This window comes from Pseudorca crassidens, chromosome 14, assembly GCF_039906515.1.
Source record: "Pseudorca crassidens isolate mPseCra1 chromosome 14, mPseCra1.hap1, whole genome shotgun sequence".
In the NCBI taxonomy this organism is placed as follows: Eukaryota; Metazoa; Chordata; class Mammalia; order Artiodactyla; family Delphinidae; genus Pseudorca; species Pseudorca crassidens.
In genome coordinates, this window is record NC_090309.1 from 52,227,172 (window position 1) to 52,250,668 (window position 23,497).

A 23,497-nucleotide genomic window follows, 5' to 3' on the forward strand; every position below is an offset into this window, starting at 1 on the left:
GGTGACATGGAGTGGAGCTGACATAAATACCTAATTTGTCTGTACTTTCTTCTAGAGACATTCAAGATAATATAAACATCCACACAGTTGAAAGAAATTCTTTCGTGGGGCTAAGTTTTGAAAGTATGATTCTGTAAGTAAAGGAAAAAACTCCAATGGAGGAACATTTGGTTTTTCCTGTAATGATTTCTTTCTCATAATGGTATGCTCCTTTTATTGTTTGGGTAACTTTGGCATTTCACCTTTCCAGTTTCTCTCTGGTTCTGTGTTTTTCTCTCATTTCCCATCTTTACATTTCCAAATCACAACATGGAGACATGTTAATAATGTATGATTCTGTGGTGCAATTCACGTATTTAAAATTGCTCTTTGAATGATGGTCTCCTGTGATGCAACATCTGTTCTGAGGGCCAGAACAACTCACGCATCAATAAAGCTAGTTACTGCCTGGCAAGGCTTCTGTTGCCCAAAGAAAAAGACCAAGGAGGAGTCTGAATCAAGAAGACACGGATATTCCCTCATAACCATGCCAAGCAGCTTCTGTTCAGCCCCACGCTGAGCATATAAGATGACTTCTCATTTTCTTGAAACAATCACGTTTTTTAATGAGCTTGAGTTAATCTCTCTGACTTTTGGGAAAGTTTTTAAGTGCACTCTGCATTATTAACGGACTACCTTCTAATTGTTTGTGCCAGTAGCCTGCGTGGCAGTTTACCCACTTCCCGAGATGGCCAAGAAATAGGGCACTAGGGGTTACCCAAGTGTTTGTGGGATCCATGGAAGTTAGATGCATAGAATGACATTTGGGGAACTGGTAATTGCAATTACATCTGTAAGAAAAGTATTTTCTCTTTACATTTCACAAATGTTGTGTTTTTTTAAAAAATATACATGTGTTTCAATATGCTGATATGTACAAAAGGTAAGTTCTAGTCCAGAAAGAATTTCAGTCTTTCTCAAAGCAATAATATGATTTAGAGACCCATCTATATAAAAAAAACAAAAAAAAGGAGCAAGGTGGTGGGAGGGGCCAGAGAGAAACTGTAGGCAGAGATGAGAACATACTGAAGAATAAAGCTAAGCACAGTATTTGATGTAAATTTATTACAGAGAACAACAGAAAAGGTTTGAAAGAGATTAGCAGAGAAATAGGATGTATGAAGGAAAAAATAAAATCAAAGGCCTGTACTCAGAGTACATAGTAATGGGACAAAATTGTAGGTAATACCTAATCCTTTCACTTAATATGCTCATGATATTTGGAATCTCTGTGTGTGTGTGTGTGTGTTGGAAAGAGTTGATGGGGTGTGAGAAGTATGAGAGAAAGGGAAAGCAAAGGAAAAAAGCAGCATGAAATATGTGCAAAATAACAGCAGTTGTTCTAAGCATAAAGAAGGTATAATGCGATTTGACGCGAGGCTTGAAGGAAGAGTTAAATGAGGGAAGGAAGGTGGCTGAGAAAGGATGTTGGGTCGAAGATGGTCCTTAAAAGACGAGTGGGATTTAGCCACAGCATTGGCAAAGGACGAGCAGAGGAAACAGAATCTTCAAGGCCAAGGAGGTTAAAAAAAAAAAAAAAAAAGAAAAGCTAAAAAGGAACTTTTGGAAAATAGTGAGTACCTGAGTAATACCGGCCTGGTGTGCTGCAGCAAAAGGACTCCTTGGCTACATAATGGAGGGAGGAGATTAGTGATAAATGTAATCAGTTGTACCTGGACGCTTGTGCTTCTTTAAATGTTGCTCTAGGGACTTCCCTGGTGGTGCAGTGGTTAAGAATCCACCTGCCAATGCAGGGGACATGGGTTCAAGCCCTGGTCCGGGAAGATCCCACATGCCGCGGAGCAACTAAGCCCGTGCACCACAACTACTGAGCCTGTGCTCTAGAGCCCGCAAGCCACAACTACTGAGCTCACACGCCACAACTACTGAAGCCTGCATGCCTAGAGCCCGTGCTCCGCTACAAGAGAAGCCACCGCAATGAGAAGCCCACACACCGCAACGAAGAGTAGCCCCCACTCGCCGCAACTAGAGAAAAGCCCCCACACAGTAACGAAGACCCAACGCAGCCATAAATAAATAAATAAATAAATTTATATTAAAAAAAGAAAGTTGCTCTAAACATATGTGTCATTTTTAAATATAGTGATTCAAAATTAGTTCATGTGGCAAGTTTATTAATACAGTTTTTTTTTCGGCTGTGGCACGTGGCTTGTGAGATCTTAGTTCCCTGAGCTGGGATTGAACCCAGGCCACAGCAGTGAAAGCACAGAGTCCTAACACTAGACCACCAGGGAACTCCCAGAGTATTTTTATAGAAAATATATAAGTGGTAACCTGAAATTAATACAATGTTAGATGTCCATTATCTCAATTTTTTTAAAAAGTCCGTTTGTATTAATAATGTTCTCACAGTTTTGCATACTGACACACATCCTTTTTGTCCAGAACATAAGACAGAAGGCAACCTGTCCTGATCTACCTAGTCTTAACTTTTCCCAAGTGGAGGAAAAGAATTTCAGGAAATAAGAACTTTGGAGAGTGTCCTGCAAGCCCCAAACTACAAAAGAAGCATAGAGATCATAGCCACTCTTCACTGATTCCTGTCCACGGATACTGTGTGGTTCCCCAGAGCTGAGAGCACACTCTCCGAGCGAGGACAGCTTTCTTAAGAGTCAGCATTTCTCAGACATGTCTCTAAAGGATAAATTCACATTTGTGAGAAATGCGTCTTTTTTTTTCTTTTTTTTTTTTAACCTCAGATGGCCCTTAATCCATAGATAATAGATAACAGAATCAGAAGATCCACACTCACCACAATTTAAGTCTCCAGTTGTGCTTAGTCCAGGTTCTATGTCTGGATACAGGGGCACTTTCTCCTCCTAGGGACATCCAAGGGTACTCAGGAAAAAAAAAAAAAAAAAAAAGCCTGGGGCTTCCCTGGTGGCGCAGTGGTTGAGAGTTCGCCTGCCGATGCAGGCGACACGGGTTCGTGCCCCGGTCCGGGAGGATCCCACATTCTGCAGAGCGGCTGGGCCCGTAAGCCATGGCTGCTGAGCCTGCGCATCCTGAGCCTGTGCTCCGCAACGGGAGAGGCCACAGCAGTGAGAGGCCCGCGTACCGCAAAAAAAAAAAAAAAAAAAAAAAGCCTGGCAAAATGGCTCTGATGACCGGAAAAGCTTTCTATACATTGGCATCTTTCAAAATCGTGAAGCCCTGTTCTATATATATAAATATATACTGTTTTCAAAACAGCCCAACAATGAAGGATTATCACACTTGGCTAGCAGCCACCCCTACTCTGCCCTGCAACCAGAAATTCTGAACAGGGAAATACCTAGCTATGGCCGACCAGCAGAATGGGCTAATTCAGAAGAGATGAAATGAGGTTACATGTGTGCCATCTCCCAGCACAGCCCGGCCACAGGAACTGCTCACTTCCTGTGCGTTTCCTCCCTTCCTCAGCTGGCTTCCATCTCACTTGCCTGCCCCTCAAGGAGATTTCATGGACCAGGTCCCCCAGCACCTTCATTCTTTAGGATGAGGGCAGACTGCTTCTGGAGCCTCCTGAGCCTGCACTGAGTGAACACACCAGGGAAGGGACAAAACAAAACGACTAAGGAAAGCATGATTCAGTTACTCCTTAGCTGACGCTCTGCCCTGTTTGTCGTCACCATCATCATGAGGTTGGTTTTAAAACCAGCACTACCTCTCTTAAGAAACTAGGCATATAGGTGATAAATATCACCTTCTCTGGTAGTAGTTTGAGAGTCTTACAGCCCAAACCCAGGGCAAGAATTCTGTACACAGAATGTTTTTTGTGTGCTGATCTGTTGATATCAAAAAATGCCACCTGCTCCCCATGTGATGGCATCTATTAAGAAAATCCATAAAGACAAAGGGCTACTTTAAATACAATAATTCTTTTAAATTAGTCTGCATTTTATTTAATCATAGCAACATCTATTTGCATGACATATACATGCAGAAAATGTTAATTAGCTAGTCTATAGAAAAAAAGTTAGGTAGAGCTCATATGGATTTGCACACTGCTTTTGTTGGGTTAAGGGTCAGCCAACTACACCCAATGGGGCATATCTGGTCCCTGATCTAGGACTAGCTTTTATAAGTGAAGATTTTGATGGTAGGGAACACAAACACTAAACCTAAATGAAGCAAAATGTTACCCCCAACAAAAGAAAACAATTCATTCTTTTCAATAGTAGACCTATACTACAAAAAAAAATTGTGCTCAATTATTACTATTATACTTTAAGTTTGGTCAATAAAAATTTCGTGGCAATTGTTTTATAAGTACCTATATAAAGTACCTATGTAACAATAATATTCTCATTTTGCTTCTTAACCCCACAAAACCTAAAATTTATTATTGGGCCTCCTATAGAAAAAGTTTGCTGACCCCTTTGTTTGATCCAAAACCCCCAGGATCCACCTCCCACAGGTTAGCGGCAGCTGCTCCAGCGACTGTCACCCCCCCAGGAATACGCTGACAAATCAGTCCGAAGGCTGGATGTGCTGGGGACACTTGGGTAGGCGTGGGGCAGGCAGGACTTGGGATGCACAGACACTTCTTGGCCATCGGAAGCCACCAATTGGTTGCTAATGTTTTGAAAGACTTGCATTACTCCTGTGTGGATTTTCAGCTAACTGTCTTTCTGGAGGAAGAAAAACACACGCAGTTGTCCTCCTGTGATTTTAAGCGTGTTGAGCTATACCCACTGCAGCACCGGAAACCATCGATGTCCTGAACACACGGAAACTTCTCTGGGTCAGCTTTTGGAACAGTGTTATTTGCACACCTACTGAGCCTGACAAGGGAAAGGACCTGACAGCAAATCAAGAGCAATGGATCAGAGGCTCTTCAGGCTAAGCTCTCCCGACCTTGGATTTCTGCTTTTGTTTTCAGATCCATCTAGGGGCACAGCAATGCAGAGCTGTCAGCCCGAGGTGTCCTTGGGCTCCCCTGTCCAGGCAGACCTGCTCACTGACCTTCTTGGCACAATCAGGATGACTGTTCCACATCCAGCCCCCCCTCCCCCCAGAGCCTCCCCCCCGCGCCCACTCACACAACCTCACCCCGCCACGACCCACAGTCTCTATCACTGATTTCTCTTCCTTTCTGGCTTAACCCAGAGCCACCTCCACAAACCACCAATAACCAAGTCCCTGCAGGTCACGGGAGATGTGCAGGTTGTCTGACAGCTTAATTAGATCACTTTTTGATGACAGCCAGGCCTGCTGCTGTGAATGAGCCTGAGTGAGAGGCTTAAGGCCATACAGAAAGGTGACAACTCCGTCTTATAAACACTTGTTCGATAACTGTATGATTTCTGTCCTTCAGGACAGGACAGATCTTTGTCTGCTCTCTCCATGGCATTGTCTCTGCACACAACTGATGTGTGCAAAGACCTTCTGGGATCCAGGCTGCTATGCCTAAGTGTGCCTTCTCAAAATTAAATTTCTTTTATTTCTCTGAATAATACATGCACATAATGCAAACTTCCAATGTCACAAAAGGTTATACAGTGATAAATCAGTCTCCCTTCCACCCCAACCCCAAGCTTTAAGGGCGGTATTTTATTTATGCCACTGACCTGTGCTGTCTGACCCTGCCCCAGTGCTTCCAATTATGAAACCCGTGTATTGTTTGCATCCGACAGTATTGGTTTTTTAATGGGTCTTTTATTTCAGATGGCTGAGTAAGAATGGGATTCAAGAAATACACAACTGTGCATTCAACGGAACCCAACTAGATGAGCTGTAAGTAGCCCTGACTATTCTTCCAGGTCATTTAGAGGGAAATGGCTCTTACAACAGTAATGTTTACATGGCTTTGTGTTTCCCTTCTTCTTTCCTCAACTCCATCCCCAGGAATCTAAGTGATAACAATAATTTGGAAGAATTGCCTAATGATGTTTTCCAGGGAGCCTCTGGACCAGTCATTCTGTGAGTAGCTTCCCCCACTTCCGTGTGCAAGAGATCAGCATCTTACGTTTTAGAAGTCAACTTTCTCCAATTCGGGGAAGCTTATGACGCAGGGCTGGCAATTAAGATCAAATTTTATTTGTGTCATCTGCAAAGATTTATCGGACAATTTAGGGCTGATCCACATTCTAAATTTCAGTAAAGTAGCAAGAGTAACAACAACAACTAACATTTAATGAGCACTTACCAAGTCCCAGCCAGTGTTTTAAAAACTTAAGATGAATTTTCTAATTTAATCCTTACAATAACCTCTGTGGTAGGAGCTATTAGTCCCATTTTAGAGAAGAAAAAACGGGCTTCCCTGGAGGGGTCAATTCATCCGAGGTCACAGAAATTTTAGAGTACAGATTCCACACCAAACTGGTCTAACTCATAGTACACTCTTAACCACTCTGCTATACATCTCTTCCCTGAAAGGGAAAGCACAGTTCTCCTTCCTCACTCTCAATGTCCAGGAGTTTCTCTCAAACCAGTGAGATATACACACACATTTATGTCTGGATCCTCTCTGTCTCGATTCCAGATCTCTTGGGATGTATCCAGTGCCTCTCAGCCCTGCATCAGCACCTCTCCTCCTATTATTGCTTCCTCATGTCCATTTCTCCCCCCAAGAGTGACTTTCCCCTATTCTCTTCTCATCAGTCCCTGCCCTTCCACAAGGGTCACCCACCTCTTCCCTGACAATCTCAGCCAACAGTGAATGCCTCCTCCTGTGATTCACACAGTCTTCACGGCTGCAGGGGCCCAAATCCGCAAGAGCTTTTTAAAAATGTGTTTTCCTAGGCTCCAAGCAAGACCCACTACATCTATTGACAAAGGTACTGTAGGAATAAGAAAGGAATCTGGAAGGAAGGAGTCAGATCCAAGAAGAAATAGTGAGGAAAGAAATAGATAAACATGTGACTCGATGTAAAGGTTTGCTAGATGATCCTCCTATAGCCTGCCTAAGGCCAGCTGGGGCATTTGGGAGCCACTAGCCAGCACCTCTTACTTGGCAGTCAGTATATATATTATCTACCTATCTACGTACCATCTATCAACATCACTTCATTTTCACCAAAGAGCTTATCCAGTTGACCCTTGAACAACACAGGTTTGAACTGAGTCCACTTACTCGTGGATTTTTTTCAATAAATATGTACTATCTGTGGTTGGTTGAATCCTCGATGTGGAATCCTGGATAAGGAGGACAGGGCTATGAAACTTGGGCATCCGTGGATTCTGGTATCTGCGGTGGGTCCTGGAACCAATCCCCAACAGACACCAAGGGGCGACTGTATTCTCCTTCAGGCTGGAACCCAGGCATCTCTGGAATGAGACCCTGTATGGTAGAGCAGAAACTCCATAAATGGTCATTACTGATGATAAAGGATATGTGTGACCTTATATGGGACTCTGTCTCTTTGAAGAAGTCCAAAGATTATTCCAGAATGCCTGGTTTCAGATAGGCAATACGTACAAACGAAGGGAGTATCCACGTGATTAAAGCACAGATGCCAGAGCAGACTACCTAGGTTTAAAACCAGTTCTTTCACCTCTCTAAACCTCGGTTTCCTCACCTAAAAAAGGGCAGAAGCAAACAAAAAAATGGCAGAAACAATAATACCTATTTCCTAATACTGTTTGAAGCTTAATAATATTATATATGTGTGTGTGTGTATATATATTTATATTTTTATATTCACTCACTGATTCACGCAGATAGATCTTACGCACCAGCCGTGTGCTATGCACTGTATATAGTGCAAGGAACAAAAGTTTTTCCTCACAGAAAGCTTGCATTCCTATAAGGGGGAGTCAGACAATAGAACTAAATATGCAACTTAATAATATCAGGTCACGACGTGCCCTATGAGGCACCAAGCAGGACACGGGTGTAACAAACGGGAAGCGCCGGGCATAGAGTCCCTGCCTTCCAATGTACAGAGCCTTCAGAACTTGTAACGCTTAGTCCATGCTTCTTATTCTTAGAGTACCTGGGAGACAGACAGACTTAGAGAAAGTGCTTTTGAGGCCTTTGACCAGCAGAATAGCAGTGTGTCAATTTCACTTAGCTAACAGTCCTGAGGGTTTTGAATGTGCCTAAACAGCCCCCTCTATCTGTTACGTAAGAACATACCTGTGATGGGGTAGGTTTTCATATGTGACCTGTACCAGGTACACTATAAAATCACAGCACCTTAACCACTGTCTGCTACTGAGAACACTCAAGTTGGACAGGATCCCCAACTAGCTCATTACCCAGCTGAGGAAAGCAGAGACAGAAATGCGAAGTGACCTGCTAGCGATCACACCGCCACCGTTAAGTGGCAGAGCTTAAACCAGTAACTAGGTGTCCTGCCTTACACCCCATGTAGTCCCAACATACCATGTCACCAAAAGTACATAAACATGTCCAATCAAACGTCTAAAAGGGCCCCTAAAATTAATTGTGAACTAAAATAGGGGGGAAGATAACTACAAACACCAGACCCCTGAGCCCAAGAACACCAGTAAGTGACACACACACACACACACACACACACACACACACACACACACAGCATAGAAGAACGCCCCCTGCAGTTGACAAGCAGGTCCCAGGCTGAGGCACGGTGCGGTGTGTCTGATCAGTGTTCAGTGGAAAACACAAACATGAATCCACAGCCAGCCCTGCCACGAATGCCGGCAGGAAGGGATGCCGTCATCACCAGCAGTTCTGCAGGGTCCTCGAGTTACAGGCCCACTTTCCACCCTTTTACCACAGAAACAGTGAATAAAATTGATAGAAAATCCAAAGGAATTACGAAGCACTTGCCATGACTTAAAAAGGTAGAGAGTGATAATACATCCCTACATCTTTTCATTTCAATGCATGACGATATACGTGCAACATCCTGGCTGAAAGCCCCGACTGTAACTGCTGGTCTCCTTCTCCTCCCCTTAGGGGCAAGAGGGTTGATCAGCTTAACAACAAGCTTCCTTTTTGGGGGCTTTCAGGTTAGTCCGCAGATGTCTTACCAGCCTCTCTGGCTGCTAACCTGGGACTCTAGGGCCTATCCCATCCCCTACTTCTGCAACCTGATGCGCCAGCCCCCGCGAAACCCTGGCCTGAGAGCTGCTTGTTTAGTGTGTGCAGAGGACCAGCCCACGCTGGTGCTGTGGGTTCATGGGTTGGAGAAGGAGTGTGTGCAGACCACTCAGCCCACAGTAGATGCGGCTCAGGTTAGGGCTGTGACCGTGGCTCGGGTCAGATTCCCCTCCCAGAAAATCAGACTGTGATGTGGATATTTGCATGCAAAAGGTTTACTGGAGAGCGCTCTTGGAGTCTGTGCGGAGTGCTTGATGGACGCACAAGCAGGCTAACAGGGAAGCTGAACTACAATGCAGTTGCAACAGAAGCTTCTGCTGATCCTATGGGGAGCTCTGGCATTAAGATGGCCCTTCAAAACTGACTGAAGGTAAGGGGCCAGGCCTTTTCATCAACAGTCATTGGGTGCAGGCTGGCCCTGAGGAAGAGCCAAGTCTCGGGTGAGTCAGGCGAGGGCAAATCCCAGAGCAGAACTCGGCTATGGGCCACCTACGCTGTGAGCGGTCCTCAGCTGCCCTCAAGCCGTGGTTCTAAACTTGACCTTGCATCAGAATCACCCGGCACGCTTCTAAAACCCTAGATGGCTGATCCCCACCCCCAGAATTTTTGATTCAGCAGGTCGAGGGGGGGCCTGAGAAGCTGCACCTCTAACAACTTTGCAGGTGAAGCTGACGTTGCTGGTACAGAAAGCACACTGAGAATCACTGCCCTAGAACCAGTGCTGGGAATGGGGAAGCTTGGCCGGGTCTCCAGAGTATCTCCTCCAAGAGCTAACTGTGGGGAAATCTCCCTCCCCAACAGGCTCCGTGTTTTGTCCCCAGTAGATATATGCAAGGGATTCTGAAAGAGTTAAGGGGAGGGCACCCAAACCAAACATAACTCCTTTCCTGAAGGCAAAAATTTTAGTTGAGTGCAAAACAAACAGGGAGCCTCTGAACACCTGAGGGTGCAAGGATAAGACGTTCCACTGCAAAGAGAAATAGATGCAGAGAAAGCTAGGGGCACACAGACAAGCTCCATTGGGTTTCCGAGGAGCAGTCTAGCATCCTGACTTCCCCCTCATGAGTCTTGACCTTGACTATCAGTAGCCATCTGAGTTTTCACATGATATTCTGAACTCACTCAAGTTTTCTTTTTCTTCCTTCCTTCCTTTCTTCTTTCTTTTTTTTTTTTTTTTTTTTAGCAATCAAGCAATTGCTGTTTCCTTGGGAAACCATTTCCTGTGGGGAAAATTTAATGCACTGCCTTTGCAGGCTGGAGCCGGTACAATCATATTCTGATGGTTTATCAAATTGATGTGGCTATAGCTCAGATTCATTTGATAGTTCAGATTCAAACACTGCGGTATTTGTATAAGAATGATTCTCTTCCATTACCAGTGTACGCACAATCCTATAGATAAGCAAATTGCCTTTTTATTCCGCCTGGGATCATAAAAGAGAGGTCTTCTAGCCATTTGTCAGTGTAGTATACACCAGAAATGTGCTCTCACTTATGGAAATGATTGACCTGTAACAATATCTTTGCTGGGAAAAGTAGAAATTGTTCAAATCAAATTTGTGGCACTGGCTATAACACACTTTATTAAATGGGGCACAGAGCACAGTTTAACTCTCCTGACTCAGTGTCTTATTACTGACTGCTGTTTCCTTTTCTACTTTGTATCTCAAAATCAAGAACCCTAACAATGTTGAAACAGTTCAGGATTCCTAAATCTCTTCAGCCATTGTCTTATGAGTCTCCTGTTGGTACTACGTTTCAGGATTTAAATTCTCAAAACCAGCCAGAATGTAGCATGTGCTGAAATGTTAACCAAAGTGGCACCTTAAAAAGAAAGGCTGCCGGCATGAGACCAGCCTGAAAGACAAGGATTAAAAACACCAGCCCATGATTACCCCTTCCCCTGCTTATATAAATGTCTATGGACTTTTCTTAATCCGTGGAGATACCAGAGAAACATTTTTCTGCCATCCAAAATATGGAAGTCTTATGATAGTTTCCATGTTTGCTCACCCCAGCAAGTATGCAGTAAGCTTGAAGTAAACACTTCTACAAACACTTTTATTTCCCTATCACCCAGGAACCACTTCTGCTAAAGACTTGTGCTTTACCAAACTCTAAGTGACTCTGCATCTCTCTCCTACCAACCGCTCCCTCCTTTCAATACCCACCAGCGGACGCTCGGGATCCCAGGACACTGACAAGATGCCATAATCCCCCAGAAGCAAAGCCACCTAGCGAAAAAGACAGCAGCTCACATATTTTGGAGCTGTGATGAGGAGGAAACCGAAATACAAGCTAAGTCCAGAACACTCAGCAGACAGAGAGGCACCGACGCTTCCCGAGCAGGCTTCCCCATCCAACACCTAGTCACTGGATTGCATGCAGGTCAACCCACACACACATTAGTCTATTTCGTCTTCAATCTGTGTCTATCTCCTTGTAAACTTTGCACAAGGATGCTCTCTTCCTTGATTCCTTTGATACTCTCAGTCACATATAATTGCCTGCTGCAGAAGCACCGTTTTGCTGAGCCCCCTTTAAATCCAGATTTCCTCAATCTGCCTTGCGTCTTTCTCCCTTTAGAATTGCTCTTCTGTAAGACTTGCTTCAACTTCTCATTTTTTTTTATGATGCTGAGGCATCTCTGCTAATCAGACAAGTATCCACTGAGTAGATTTCACGAACCCAGCTCTGGGCCAAATATTAATGCCGTGTAGAACACAAAAGTATCTTAGTAATCCCTGCTCTCAGAGCATCTGAAACCTGGCTGAGGAAACAAACAAATATACATGAAAAGCTGAATAGTATGAAACAGCAGAAGAGATAATACAAGGCACTAGAGTCTCTGTAAGTGCTAGAGGTCAGAAGACATCACAGCTGGCTGGGGTGATCTATCTAGTTCCTTTCCCAATCCTCCATCAGCGCCATTCCCCAGCCTATCTTTGAACAAAGCAACGATTTTCTGGGTGCTTACTATGTGAAAGGCACTGCTGAGAATGCAAGGAGCCCTCTGCCCTCCAGGAGAGAGAAGATGCGAATACAAACAGCTAGTGTATAAAGCAAAAGACGGTACGTGAGAGAGGCAGAAAGTATACAGACTATAGTGCTATTGCACTCTTAATGGCGTTCAAGGAAAAATACATCTACAGCTGTTACAAATGATGGGGATGACAGAATCTCAGAGATGTCAAGGCGAGTCTGTTTGGGTACTCTATTTCTGCATAAAAGCTATCCTTAAACTCAGTGCCTTAAAACAATCATTCCATTTTCCCCACAGTGTTATGTTTTAGAAGTTTGGGTGGCTTGTCTCTGATCCATGTGATGTCGCCTCAGGTGTCTGGGTCCGGGGGGGTCTGCTCCAAGCTGTACCCTTCACCCATATATCTGGTGCATCTGTGCTCCTTGATACCTCTCTACACACACACACGCACGCACGCACGCACGCACGCACACACACACACACACACACACACACACGGCACCTCGTCCTCCAGAACCCTCTGTGCATGGCTTAGACTTTTTCCAGCATGGCACTCTCAGGGCATCAGAGTTCTTTCACTACAGCTTAGGGCTCTATAAGACCAATTTAGAAGCTATCAGTGCTCTGAAAGGCAAGGTCCAGAACTGGTACAGCAACACTTTCATCGTACTCTACTATAAGCCAAAGATATCACAGTTCAGCCTGGATTCAAGGGAAGGGCAAACAGACCCTCTATGGAAGAGTATAAAGAATTTACAGTCATCTTTAATCGACTACAGAGTCAATGAGAGAATACCATGGCATTGCACAGAATACAAAAATCTGTTTGTTTTTGGAAATACTCAATTACTGTGATTTTTGTATATTTTAAAATCAAGGGGGAAAGGCATAACTAAGAAAAAGTAGTCTGTTTTGTATCACTTGATTTTAGAAATATGAAAAATGTTGACGGCAGGTAATAAATGATTGCCCTGGTTTAAATTATTCCTGAAGCACTTTGTTTATACCTTCACCTCATTCCTTGGAGGAAGCCTTGAACTGCTTTAGACAAAACAGGCAATCTTTGCTCCCTTCCATATTTGAGGGAAAAAAGACGACCCCATAGACCAGGCAAAACAAGAACTTTGTCACCGGGACCAGAGTATCAATAGCAGAACTGGTCAGAGGAGAAATTGCCTGAAGAGAGAAACTAGAAAGGTTATTTTAGGGCAGAGAATAAAGTTGAGAAGCTCTGGAACACTGGAAAGGCTAAGTGGAGAACAGGACAGGACAGCTGGATCTTTCAGCAGCAGAGATCGAAGACTCCTCACAAGGACACAGGTTCATGGATCAGACACTTATCTCCAGGGACCCCAGCTCTGAAGAATTAGAATACGTAGGCAAGAACTAGAAAAGAGACCTTGGAACACCGAGAACTTTCACCTCATGGTGATGGCAATGAATGTTGTGAGCAGTAGTTAAATTCCAGATCTATGTGGAAGGTAAAGCCAAGTTATTTTGCTGAGGGTTTGCATGTGGGGTGTGAGAGAAAGAGGAGTCAAGGATGACTTCCAAGTTTCTGCAGGAACGACTGAAAAGGCTGTAAGTAGAGCAGGTTTGGGGAGATATCGGGAGCTCAATTGTTAATGTCTAAAGCTTCACCTTCTTATTCGACATCCAAGTAGAGATTATAAGGAGGTAGCTGGAATATGAGTCCGGAGTCAGGAGAGAAAAGCAGCCTCAAGATAAAAATTGGGAGGGGGGAGGGGACATCAGCATATAAATGGTGTTTAAGTCATAAGACTAGAGGAGTTCACCTACAGGCTAAGTGAAAATGGAGGAAAGAAGGCTAGGCTCTGAGCCCATGGGTCTAAAAGTTGGAGTTCAGGAAGGAACCAGCAAAGAAGAAATGTCCGAAGAGTCAGGACACAAATATAACTAGATATAAAGAATGTCACCAGGAAGATGTAAAAATTCTATATTTATATGTACCTAAAAAATTATCCTCAAAAATATGTAAAGCAAAAATTGACAACACTTGAAGTAGTAGTACACCAATCCAAAATCGTAGTCGGAGATTTTAGTGTACTTTTCTCAGGAGTGATAGAACAAGCAAGCGAAAAAATCAGCAAGCACACTGAAGTATTTGAACAACAGCATTGACGAATTTGATCTATTTGGCATCTAACAAGGAGGGGAACTCAGTAAAATTTACATGGGTTTTACATAAATGGTAATCCTTAACTCTGATAATGTAAATTTGTCTAAATATCAAGCAGGGCTTTAGCAGTCCTGAGATTATCGCTACTAGTCCTAGGCCTTAAGGGCCCAGTGAGGATGTGGGAACTGGGACGACTGGTAGCTGCTGGATCCTCAGCAGATCTGTTTGATGACAGCTGCAATCACAGAGGAGCTGCTGCCTGAGGTAAAGAAGGGATGAGAAATGCCTAAGTTCACCCTTCCACCCACCCTCCAGTCCCACCAGTGCCATTTGCTGAACCCAATTGAAAGCTGATTGACAAGGTGGTACCTGGGAAATGGAACCCTTGGAGGCCACCTCTCCTGCAATACAGAGCAGAACACAGAAAAGGCATAGAACGGATATGAGAGAAGTGAGGCAAGACCAGCACATCATGTCCAATGCTTTGTACTTCATTGGAAGTGTAATGGGGAACAATTGACTAGTTGTAAGCAGGAAGTCCCAATTAATTGGCATTTTTAAAATATCACCCAATCTACAGTGTAAAGATTGCATTAGAGAGAGAGCTAGATGGCCACGATGATTAATTTTATGTGTCAAGTTGACTGGGCCATGGGATGCCCAGATAGCTGGTAAAATATTATTTCTGAGTGTGCCTATCAGAGTGTTTTCAGAAGAGATTAGCATTGGAATCAACAGACTGAGTAAAGAAGATTCATCCCCCCCCCCCCCGTGTGGGTGGGCATCATCTAACCGGCTGAGGGCCCTAATAGAACAAAAAGGCAGAGGCAGGGCAAATGTGCTTCTTTTCTTCCTGAGCTGGAACATCCATCTTCTCCTGGCCTTGTGCGTCAGGGGTCCTGGTTCTTGGGCCTTCAGACTCTGAGACTTAAACCAGTGGCTGTCCTGGTTCTCAGGTCTTTGTCTCTGACTGAATTATACCACAAACCTTCCTGGTTCTCCAGCTTGTAGATGGCATCTCATGAGACTTGTCGGCCTCCAAAATCACATGAGCCAAATTCCATAATAAATTTCCTCTTATATATCTCTATACATCCTAGTGGTTCTGTTTCTCTGAAGAACCTTAATACAATGGTCATGAGAAGAACAGTTATGAGACTGTTGCCCTTCTCTCTAGGCAGAGATTATGGTGACTTAGACTAAAGCTGTGGCAAAAAAAAAGCGGACCGATTTGAAACAAATGTAAAAGTTAGGCTTGTGAGGAGAAGAAAACTGAGTCCGAGGGAGAGAGGGGGAGGGGTGAGGGATGACTCCCAGGCTTCTATCCCGAACGACAGGGGGAGATGAAGGAATCATTTGCTAAGATAAGAAAAGCAAAAGGACGAACATATTTACAAGGAAGATGGTAAATTCAGTTTTGATATTTGCAAGTGATCAAAAGAGTGGGATCTGATGGACAGTGGCTTATCTGGGCTTGGAGTTCAGAAGTAGTATCTGAACTGGGATATACATTGGGAAGCCATCAGCATATACCTGGTATCTGAAACCAAGGAAGTGGGTGAGATCACCTGGGAAGATTGTGTACAGTCAGAAAGGGGCCTGAGTTTAGAGGAACTCCGATAGATAAAGGAAAAAGAAAAAATCAGAAATAAGTCAAAGTAGATGTCAGAAGAAATTGAAAAGAATGTGATGCCAAGAAAAAGACTGTCTCAGGAAGGAGGAGTGTTTTACGGGTGAAATGTAATTGAGAAATCAAGAAGGTTAGAACTAAGAGCAACTTCCAATGAAGAACTAAGGTTAGAACTTCTAATGAAGTACAAAGCACTGGCTATGATGTACTGGTCATCACTACCTTAGTGTGTATTGTTTCTCTAGGGACTGGGAAGAAACAGAGTTGGATTGGGAAATGAGGAAATGGTGACATCAAGTATGGACAACTAGCATAAGAAGCTTGATTGGGAAAGGGAAGTGACAACAGGGCAGCAGCTACGAGTAGGTTTCATTGAACAACAGGAAGCATTATAAACTTTTGAGCAAGAGAATGAATGGCACAATGAAAACAAGGCTTTGAGAAAGTAATTTTCACCAGACTGGGAGAACATACGGGGGAGCAGATATATATGCACACCCCCGAGTTTCACTGCTCCTAGTGCCCAATGCTTTGACTTACAGGAAATGCAGACATTAGAAGATTCTCCTTCACCAAGTATATCCAAGGATGCTTGAAATGAATCCATCCTGGTCATCACTTGCTACCACTCCCATCAGAAGTACTCATTTACGGCCAATCTTCTGGGCCCAACAGGTCTAAGCCGCTGCCATTTAAATCTCTTCACTCCCACCCCACTGGTCAGGTTGTTTTGAGGGTTTCAGCTGCCAACGGTGCTGCCAGAAAATGGCCCATGTTACTGGTGTTGCTGCCAGCAAGGATGGGACTCTGGAACCCTCCAGTGACAGGGACCTGGTTAAAATGACCATTTACACTGGTTTCCATATAGATCTCCCGGTTCACCAAGGCAGAGGCTCTCCGACAAAGCAAGAACTGTGTCTGTGTGTGTGTGTGTGTGTGTGATGTTTTCTGATAACAGCGGCCAGTCATCAAGTGCTGTCTGTTGGTCAGGAAGTTCTCTATGTACTTTAGCTCATTTAATCCTCACAACAACCCTCTGAGGTAGGTATGGTTATTATTCCTGTTTTATAGCCGAGGAAACTGACACATGGAGAAGTTAGATAACTTGACCAAGGTCACCAGTCTAATAGAGAGAGGGGCAGGGTACACGAGCAGGCAAGTCTGGCTGTGGATGCCACGCTCACCACCACCACTCTCTATTGCCACTTTGACTTTGTGCTGAGGGTACCTCTTTTGCCCACCAGATACCTTTTCCCCTTATGGTGTGTTCTCTTTGCATCCTTTGCTGAAATATGGCCACAGATGCCACCCCAGCTCACTGGATATATTTTTACATCTAGTTTTATGGTGAGGAGGAAATGATCTCACTTCCTTGGTCCTATGCAAATTCGTGGGTATCTATTCTATAGATAGACTGCGGAAGGGGAAAGAGATACATTTAAGCCCCAGATCAGCCAGGCTGCAAGTACATCCAGGATACAGAGTGGCATGTTATCTATGTCCTCCTACCACAAATATAAGGGCCAAATGTCCCTTTAGCCAAATATTAATCTGACCAAGGCGTGCTGAATGAATTGGAGTCTCCCTCCTCACCCATGTAAAAATATTACTACTGTAGCTGCTATGTTGACGGCTAACAGAGCAGAAAATGTTAGGCCCATAGTAATCAGGTTATGTTTACCTTTTCTCCTTACAGAGATATTTCAAGAACGAGGATCCATTCCCTGCCCAGCTATGGCTTAGGAAATCTTAAGAAGCTGCGGGCCAAGTCAACTTACAACTTAAAAAAGCTCCCCAGTCTGGAAGCTTTTGTCACACTCGTGGAGGCCAGCCTCACCTACCCCAGCCACTGCTGCATCTTTGCCAACTGGAGGCGGCAGATGTGAGTCTTCTCGTGTCCGCCCCCGAGTCCCACTTGGGCATTTCTCCAATGCAGACCTTGGTCCACAACTTCTACACCTGTGTGGCATGAAGAGGATCCCCTGGCAGAGGCACCCACGATGAAATCCCTTAGGCAGAGTCTAGATCAAAGCTTTAGTGTTCTCTCTGAAAATGGGCTCACAGGAGAGGGCTACCCACATGGCAGGCTACCTACCAAATATTAAATGAGCTAACATGAAAAACACCAAGAAAGCCTGACTCGCAGCTGATGCTTAATAAATATTTGTTCCCTTTTCCCTTTGTCCCGACATGGATTTATCCTTCAAGTTCCAAACTCTGCACGCCATAAGTGTGCCAGGGACCATCAAAGTCAGCTTTGGAAGGGAGAAGCATAGATGCCGTAGCAAAGACTGCTGCACACACCCGCAACACATCCCAGCAACTCGAAACCTCCCTAACCCATCTTTGGAGCTTAGCACCTCAGAGGGAGGACTAAGATTGTGACATCTGTTCCCTTTGGCTTTCCAGGCTGCTCAGGTTCCTGGAGCCCCAAATTACAGAGGGTAGTCCCAACAAAGCCAAGTCCTAGTGGGCGACGGGTTAAAAAGTTGCGGTTCTGGAGAGAGCGGAGAGGGAGTACTTTAGAGATTACATGTTCAGGTATTTAAAGGATCCACTGGAGATATAGTTTATTGGGTATCAGGAGTTCTCAAAGCTTTCTGCCTCTCCTAAACTCACTGATAAAATTCATACCATACCGTGGCACTCAATCAGATGACGCCTCATTCCCACTCTTGTACAGTAGCCCAGCACGAATACACCTTCTGGGATACCTTTCACTGCTTAACGCGGTCTCTATTATTCAACCTTAACATGCAGACGGGTCCCCTTCTCTAAAGCAGAGTGAAACAACCAAACAGTACACACCCTAAGTTAACTAGCAGTCCACACTCAGACCCATTTAAAGGATCTGCGGAAAAGGGGCCGCTCTTCAGAATTAGCATGCGTCATTGGGGAACTCTCCAGAATCAGACACTCCTCACAGATGAGCTCAAGGGCCAGGGGATTTCTTCCTAATGACTAGAATTCTTAAGGGCTTGGGCTAAGGCAGCAAGGCCCGCCTCTTTTATATTCCAGGAAGAGATATTCCAGCCAGGGCAAGAAAGATACCCATTTCACTGCCAGAACCCTGGAACTAAATACCCCCCAGGAGAAATCTCAGAGGACGTTAAGACCACTGAAGGAGCTGTACATCATCTGGTGTCTGCCTCAGCGCCCACACCCCAGAGAAATATATCCTCTTCCTCTGTCGCTCAGACTCCCCTTCGTAGTGTAGATGTGGCCTCAGGGCTCTCCCGACTAGAAATCTCCACGTCTGCCTTACGTCGTACCGTGATTGAAGGCTTCCCTGATCCCTCCAGACCACCGGACTCTCACCCTCTCTAGGTCCCTATTGTAACTTACATCAGGGCTCGTCAGGTGCAGCAAAGGAGAGGCCCACGCCTCTTCTAGGAAGACATGCCAAAACGGGGTAACAAAAATAGCAATGGTGTTTAGTCTTTGTGTTTAACAAATTCACAAACCCAAAGCAATATGGTTCTGCTATTCAGAAGATAACTGTAGGTGTGGTTAGGTAATGACATTTGAGTTTAAAGTTGTGTGATGAAATCGTTCCTCCAATCCCCGTTTGGAAATAAGGCCTGAAGTGTAAATGTTAGGCCCTTGTGACTGTGACATTTGGGCCCATGGACCCCGTGGACTTTCATGGAAAGACCTTATTAACCATGCCCCTCATCTGTCATGTAACCAGTTATGTCCATCCTCAGCTTGCATTGATATTTTGCCCTAGTTTTGTTATTTATTGTATTTAGGCCTTTTCTTCCCGGCTAGATTTTAAACTGAGGCACTGTGGCATATTCATTGAGTACTCACACAGGGCCTAGACCTCAACATGAACTCAGTAAGTAACCGCATCCTCTCTCTTCATACTGCTGATACTTGTCACGGACTCCCTGCCAGGCACTGTAATACTTTGCAGCTTTATCTCGTTTAATTTTCACAAAGGTAAAAACACCATTTTTATTCCCTTCTCACAAAGGCAGAAACTGAGGCTCAGAGACAGTAAATAACCTGACAAACACCAAACAGACTCAGATCCAAACTGTCTGGTCTGCCTGTCTGTCGGCAAAGCTCAGGCTCCTGGCCACTCCGCCATGCATTGCCCAAGTATCTGTTCATTGATTTACTGGGATCCAGGAGGACTACTTTTTAACCTCACCCCAAGCTGAATCCCCAACTCTTTATAATACTTAGGATTTGCCGAGGTACTGCAGAGGCATGATTTTACTTCCCCTGCTTCCATTTTTCTTTCTATTCTTCTCTAAGAGACATCCATTGTTTACCTTTCCCCCACTCATGTCACTGGGTCACTGCTGTTTCGGGAAAGGGAAGCATCTATATTTAAAATATGTTCGTAGCAGTATCAAAAATAAGCATCTTCACCGAAGCCAACATAAGCCCTGGGAAGTGAAGGCTGTGTCTGTCTAGATGGTCAGATCTGTTTCAGTGAACCGAATCACAGTCTGTTGGCACCAGGTTACTTACTTCCTGTTCCTAGAACTGGGCTGCCGCTAATCCAATGACAGGGTTTAGGACTTGGGAGTTAGAATAAGAAACAAAGTGATTCTCTTGTCCCCTCTTTGCCCATCTCTGAACTTGCCTCACCTTTCTTGTAAGATCTCTGACTAAACCAAAAGATTTTCTGCACATTTTCAATTACACGTATGTTAACTGTTTAACCTCCTTAGTGTAAACTGTGACTGATGTGAGAAGCTCTATCAGTCTCTAAAACAACAAATGACACATTATCCAGGAAAGAAAAAAAAAAAGGAGTCCCTTGATCCAAGGGAAAATGACTTTCTGGCAATTCAGTTCACTTTCTGGAGGGGAGAGAAAGGAGAGGGTTCTCACTAACAGCCCCTTCTCCTAGAGGTTGATGTGGAAAAGTTCAGTCCGGGTCTGCTGGCACACTTGGCCAGCCCTCATCGTTTAGTACCTAATGGAATCTTTACCTCCTCCACGCCCCAGTCACTCTCTCCATCTTATTGGGGACGGGGGTCTTTGAAGAGTTTTAACACTTATTGGGGAGGGGGGTCTTTAAAGAGTTTAAAATTTAAACTCTTTAAATCAAAGAGAGAGAGAGAGAGAGAGAGAGAGAGAGAGAGAGAGAGAGTGTGTGTGTGTGTGTGTGTGTGTGTACACACACGATTTCCATCCGAAAGAAGACCCAATGTGAAACATTCCCATTCCTTAAGCTTTTGCTTCAAAACAGAACTAGTACCGTCTGGCTCTACATGCACTGTCCACCTGTCTGGATGGAATATTTATCATCTGGCTTTCACTCACATCCCCTCTGCAAGTGCCTCTTTTCTGTTGACGAGGCCTCTTGTACATTGGGGTTTAAAGGGAAAGCTGAGACAGAAATATGAGCCCGAGAAGAGGCAGCTCCTCGGGGAATGAGTTACAATTTTGGAATAAATTAGGCCCCCTTGCACCTGCACTTGCCCTTTTGGGCACTCACTAGCGAACTACTTAATGTGAGAGAGCCAGGATTACCTTGCAAATACATGCCTGAGGCTTGTTGTGGCCCCTGGGGAGTGAAATAATAAAGAATAAGCCCCTCACTAACATTTACAGGCAAATTAGCAGACCTCCTGGTAGCCTGAGTACCAAAGAGCCAGGGACAGGGCTGGCTGGGAACCAACTACAGCCTCTGATCTTCTAATTTATGTAGATAAAATAAACTCTTATTTGAGTCAGAGAACAGTCCAGATCTTCCAGGACTGGAGTTTAGAGTAGAGGAAAGGGGGTATACCTACTCAGGCATATGAAGAGAGAGCTGAATGGAGATGGGGAAGGGTGAGGGTAGAGTTGATATCGTCTGTAAATTATTTGCACTTAACAGCAAAGCTTAGCTAGTCCCAGGCGCCTTCCTCCCCACATTCAGGTTGTGGCCAGATGGTTTCCCCAGTGGGCCATCCAACTCTAGGAATATATGCACGAGTTGTTCTGTTCATTTACAGTAAGCAGCGTTAACCCTTGAGTTTAGCCTCAAGGGCAGACAAACTGTTAGAAGAAAAAAAAAAAAAAAAACTCTCAGGAAGAAACCCCACTCTCTACCCCGTGTAAAGACAGTGATATATTTGCCAATCTGGATCCAACATATTGATTCTATTCCTTTTTGTATTTTTCTAGCTCTGACCTGCATCCAATTTGCAACAAATCTATCTTAAGGCAAGAAGTCGAGGATATGACTCAGGCTAGGGATCAGAGAGTCTCTTTGGCAGAAGACGATGAGTCCAGCTACGCCAAAGGATTTGACGTGATGTACAGTGAACCTGACTATGACTTATGCGATGACGTGGTTGACATCACTTGCTCCCCCGAGCCAGATGCATTCAATCCATGTGAAGATATCATGGGGTATGGTATCCTCAGGGTCCTGATATGGTTCATTAGCGTCCTGGCCATCACTGGGAACATCTTAGTGCTCTTAATACTGATCACCAGCCAATACAAACTCACAGTCCCCCGGTTCCTGATGTGCAATTTGGCCTTTGCCGACCTCTGCATTGGGATCTACCTGCTGCTCATAGCGTCAGTTGACATCCACACCAAAAGCCAGTACCACAACTATGCCATTGACTGGCAAACTGGAGCAGGCTGTGACGCTGCTGGCTTCTTCACCGTCTTTGCCAGTGAGCTCTCAGTCTACACCCTGACAGCCATCACGCTGGAAAGATGGCACACCATCACCCACGCCATGCAGCTAGAACGCAAGGTACAGCTCCGCCACGCTGCCAGCGTCATGCTGGTGGGCTGGATCTTCGCTTGTGCAGTCGCCCTCTTTCCCATCTTTGGCATCAGCAGCTACATGAAGGTGAGCATCTGCCTGCCTATGGATATCGACAGCCCCTTGTCACAACTGTATGTTATGTCCCTCCTTGTGCTCAACGTCCTGGCCTTTGTGGTCATCTGTGGCTGCTACACTCACATCTACCTCACAGTGAGAAACCCCAACACCACATCCTCCTCTAGCGACACCAAGATTGCCAAGCGCATGGCCATGCTCATCTTCACTGACTTCCTCTGCATGGCGCCCATCTCCTTCTTTGCCATCTCTGCCTCCCTCAAGGTGCCCCTCATCACTGTGTCCAAGTCAAAGATCCTCCTGGTCCTGTTCTACCCCATCAACTCCTGTGCCAACCCCTTCCTCTACGCTATCTTCACCAAGAACTTCCGCAGGGATTTCTTCATTCTGCTGAGCAAGTTTGGCTGCTATGAAATGCAAGCCCAGACCTATAGGACAGAAACCTCATCCACTGCCCACAACTTGCATCCAAGGAATGGCCGCGGCCCTCCAGTTGCCAGGGTTACCAATGGTTCCAATTACACACTTATCCCCCTAAGCCATTTAGCCCAGAACTAAAACACACTGTGCAAACGTTTCTGAGTGTTGAATGACACTTAAGTCTTGCCTTTGAAGACTATGCCATGGCATGGCTGACAGAGCACTTCTACGTGCTTCATCTAATTTAATCTTCCGGGCACATCCATAAGGTAAATTAGTCAGAAACTATTAACTCTATGTGATTCATTAGGAAGCTGAAGTATTAATAACAACATTAATAATTAAAATACTGTAATGCTACATCACATTTGTTTTATCCTTTATAAATGTTCAAAGTGCTTCTGTTCGGGTCGTCTCAGCCGATCCCTAGAAAAGTCCTA

General features: G+C 44.7%; 1 protein-coding gene across 2 annotated transcripts in view; it reads left to right on the forward strand.

Moving 5' to 3' along the window:
• Nucleotides 1-23,195, forward strand: part of FSHR (follicle stimulating hormone receptor) — a 162,221-nt gene extending 139,026 nt beyond the window's left edge. Inside the window, exons 6-10 of one of the 2 annotated variants that reach the window (XM_067703912.1) lie at nucleotides 56-133; nucleotides 5,710-5,778; nucleotides 5,890-5,964; nucleotides 17,523-17,708; nucleotides 21,962-23,195. In XM_067703912.1, the coding sequence (XP_067560013.1) occupies nucleotides 56-133; nucleotides 5,710-5,778; nucleotides 5,890-5,964; nucleotides 17,523-17,708; nucleotides 21,962-23,195 (1,642 nt within the window). The remainder of the gene's footprint in view (nucleotides 1-55; nucleotides 134-5,709; nucleotides 5,779-5,889; nucleotides 5,965-17,522; nucleotides 17,709-21,961) is intronic. The other variant, XM_067703913.1, reaches the window with a different exon arrangement.
• Nucleotides 23,196-23,497: the final 302 nt, after the last annotated feature.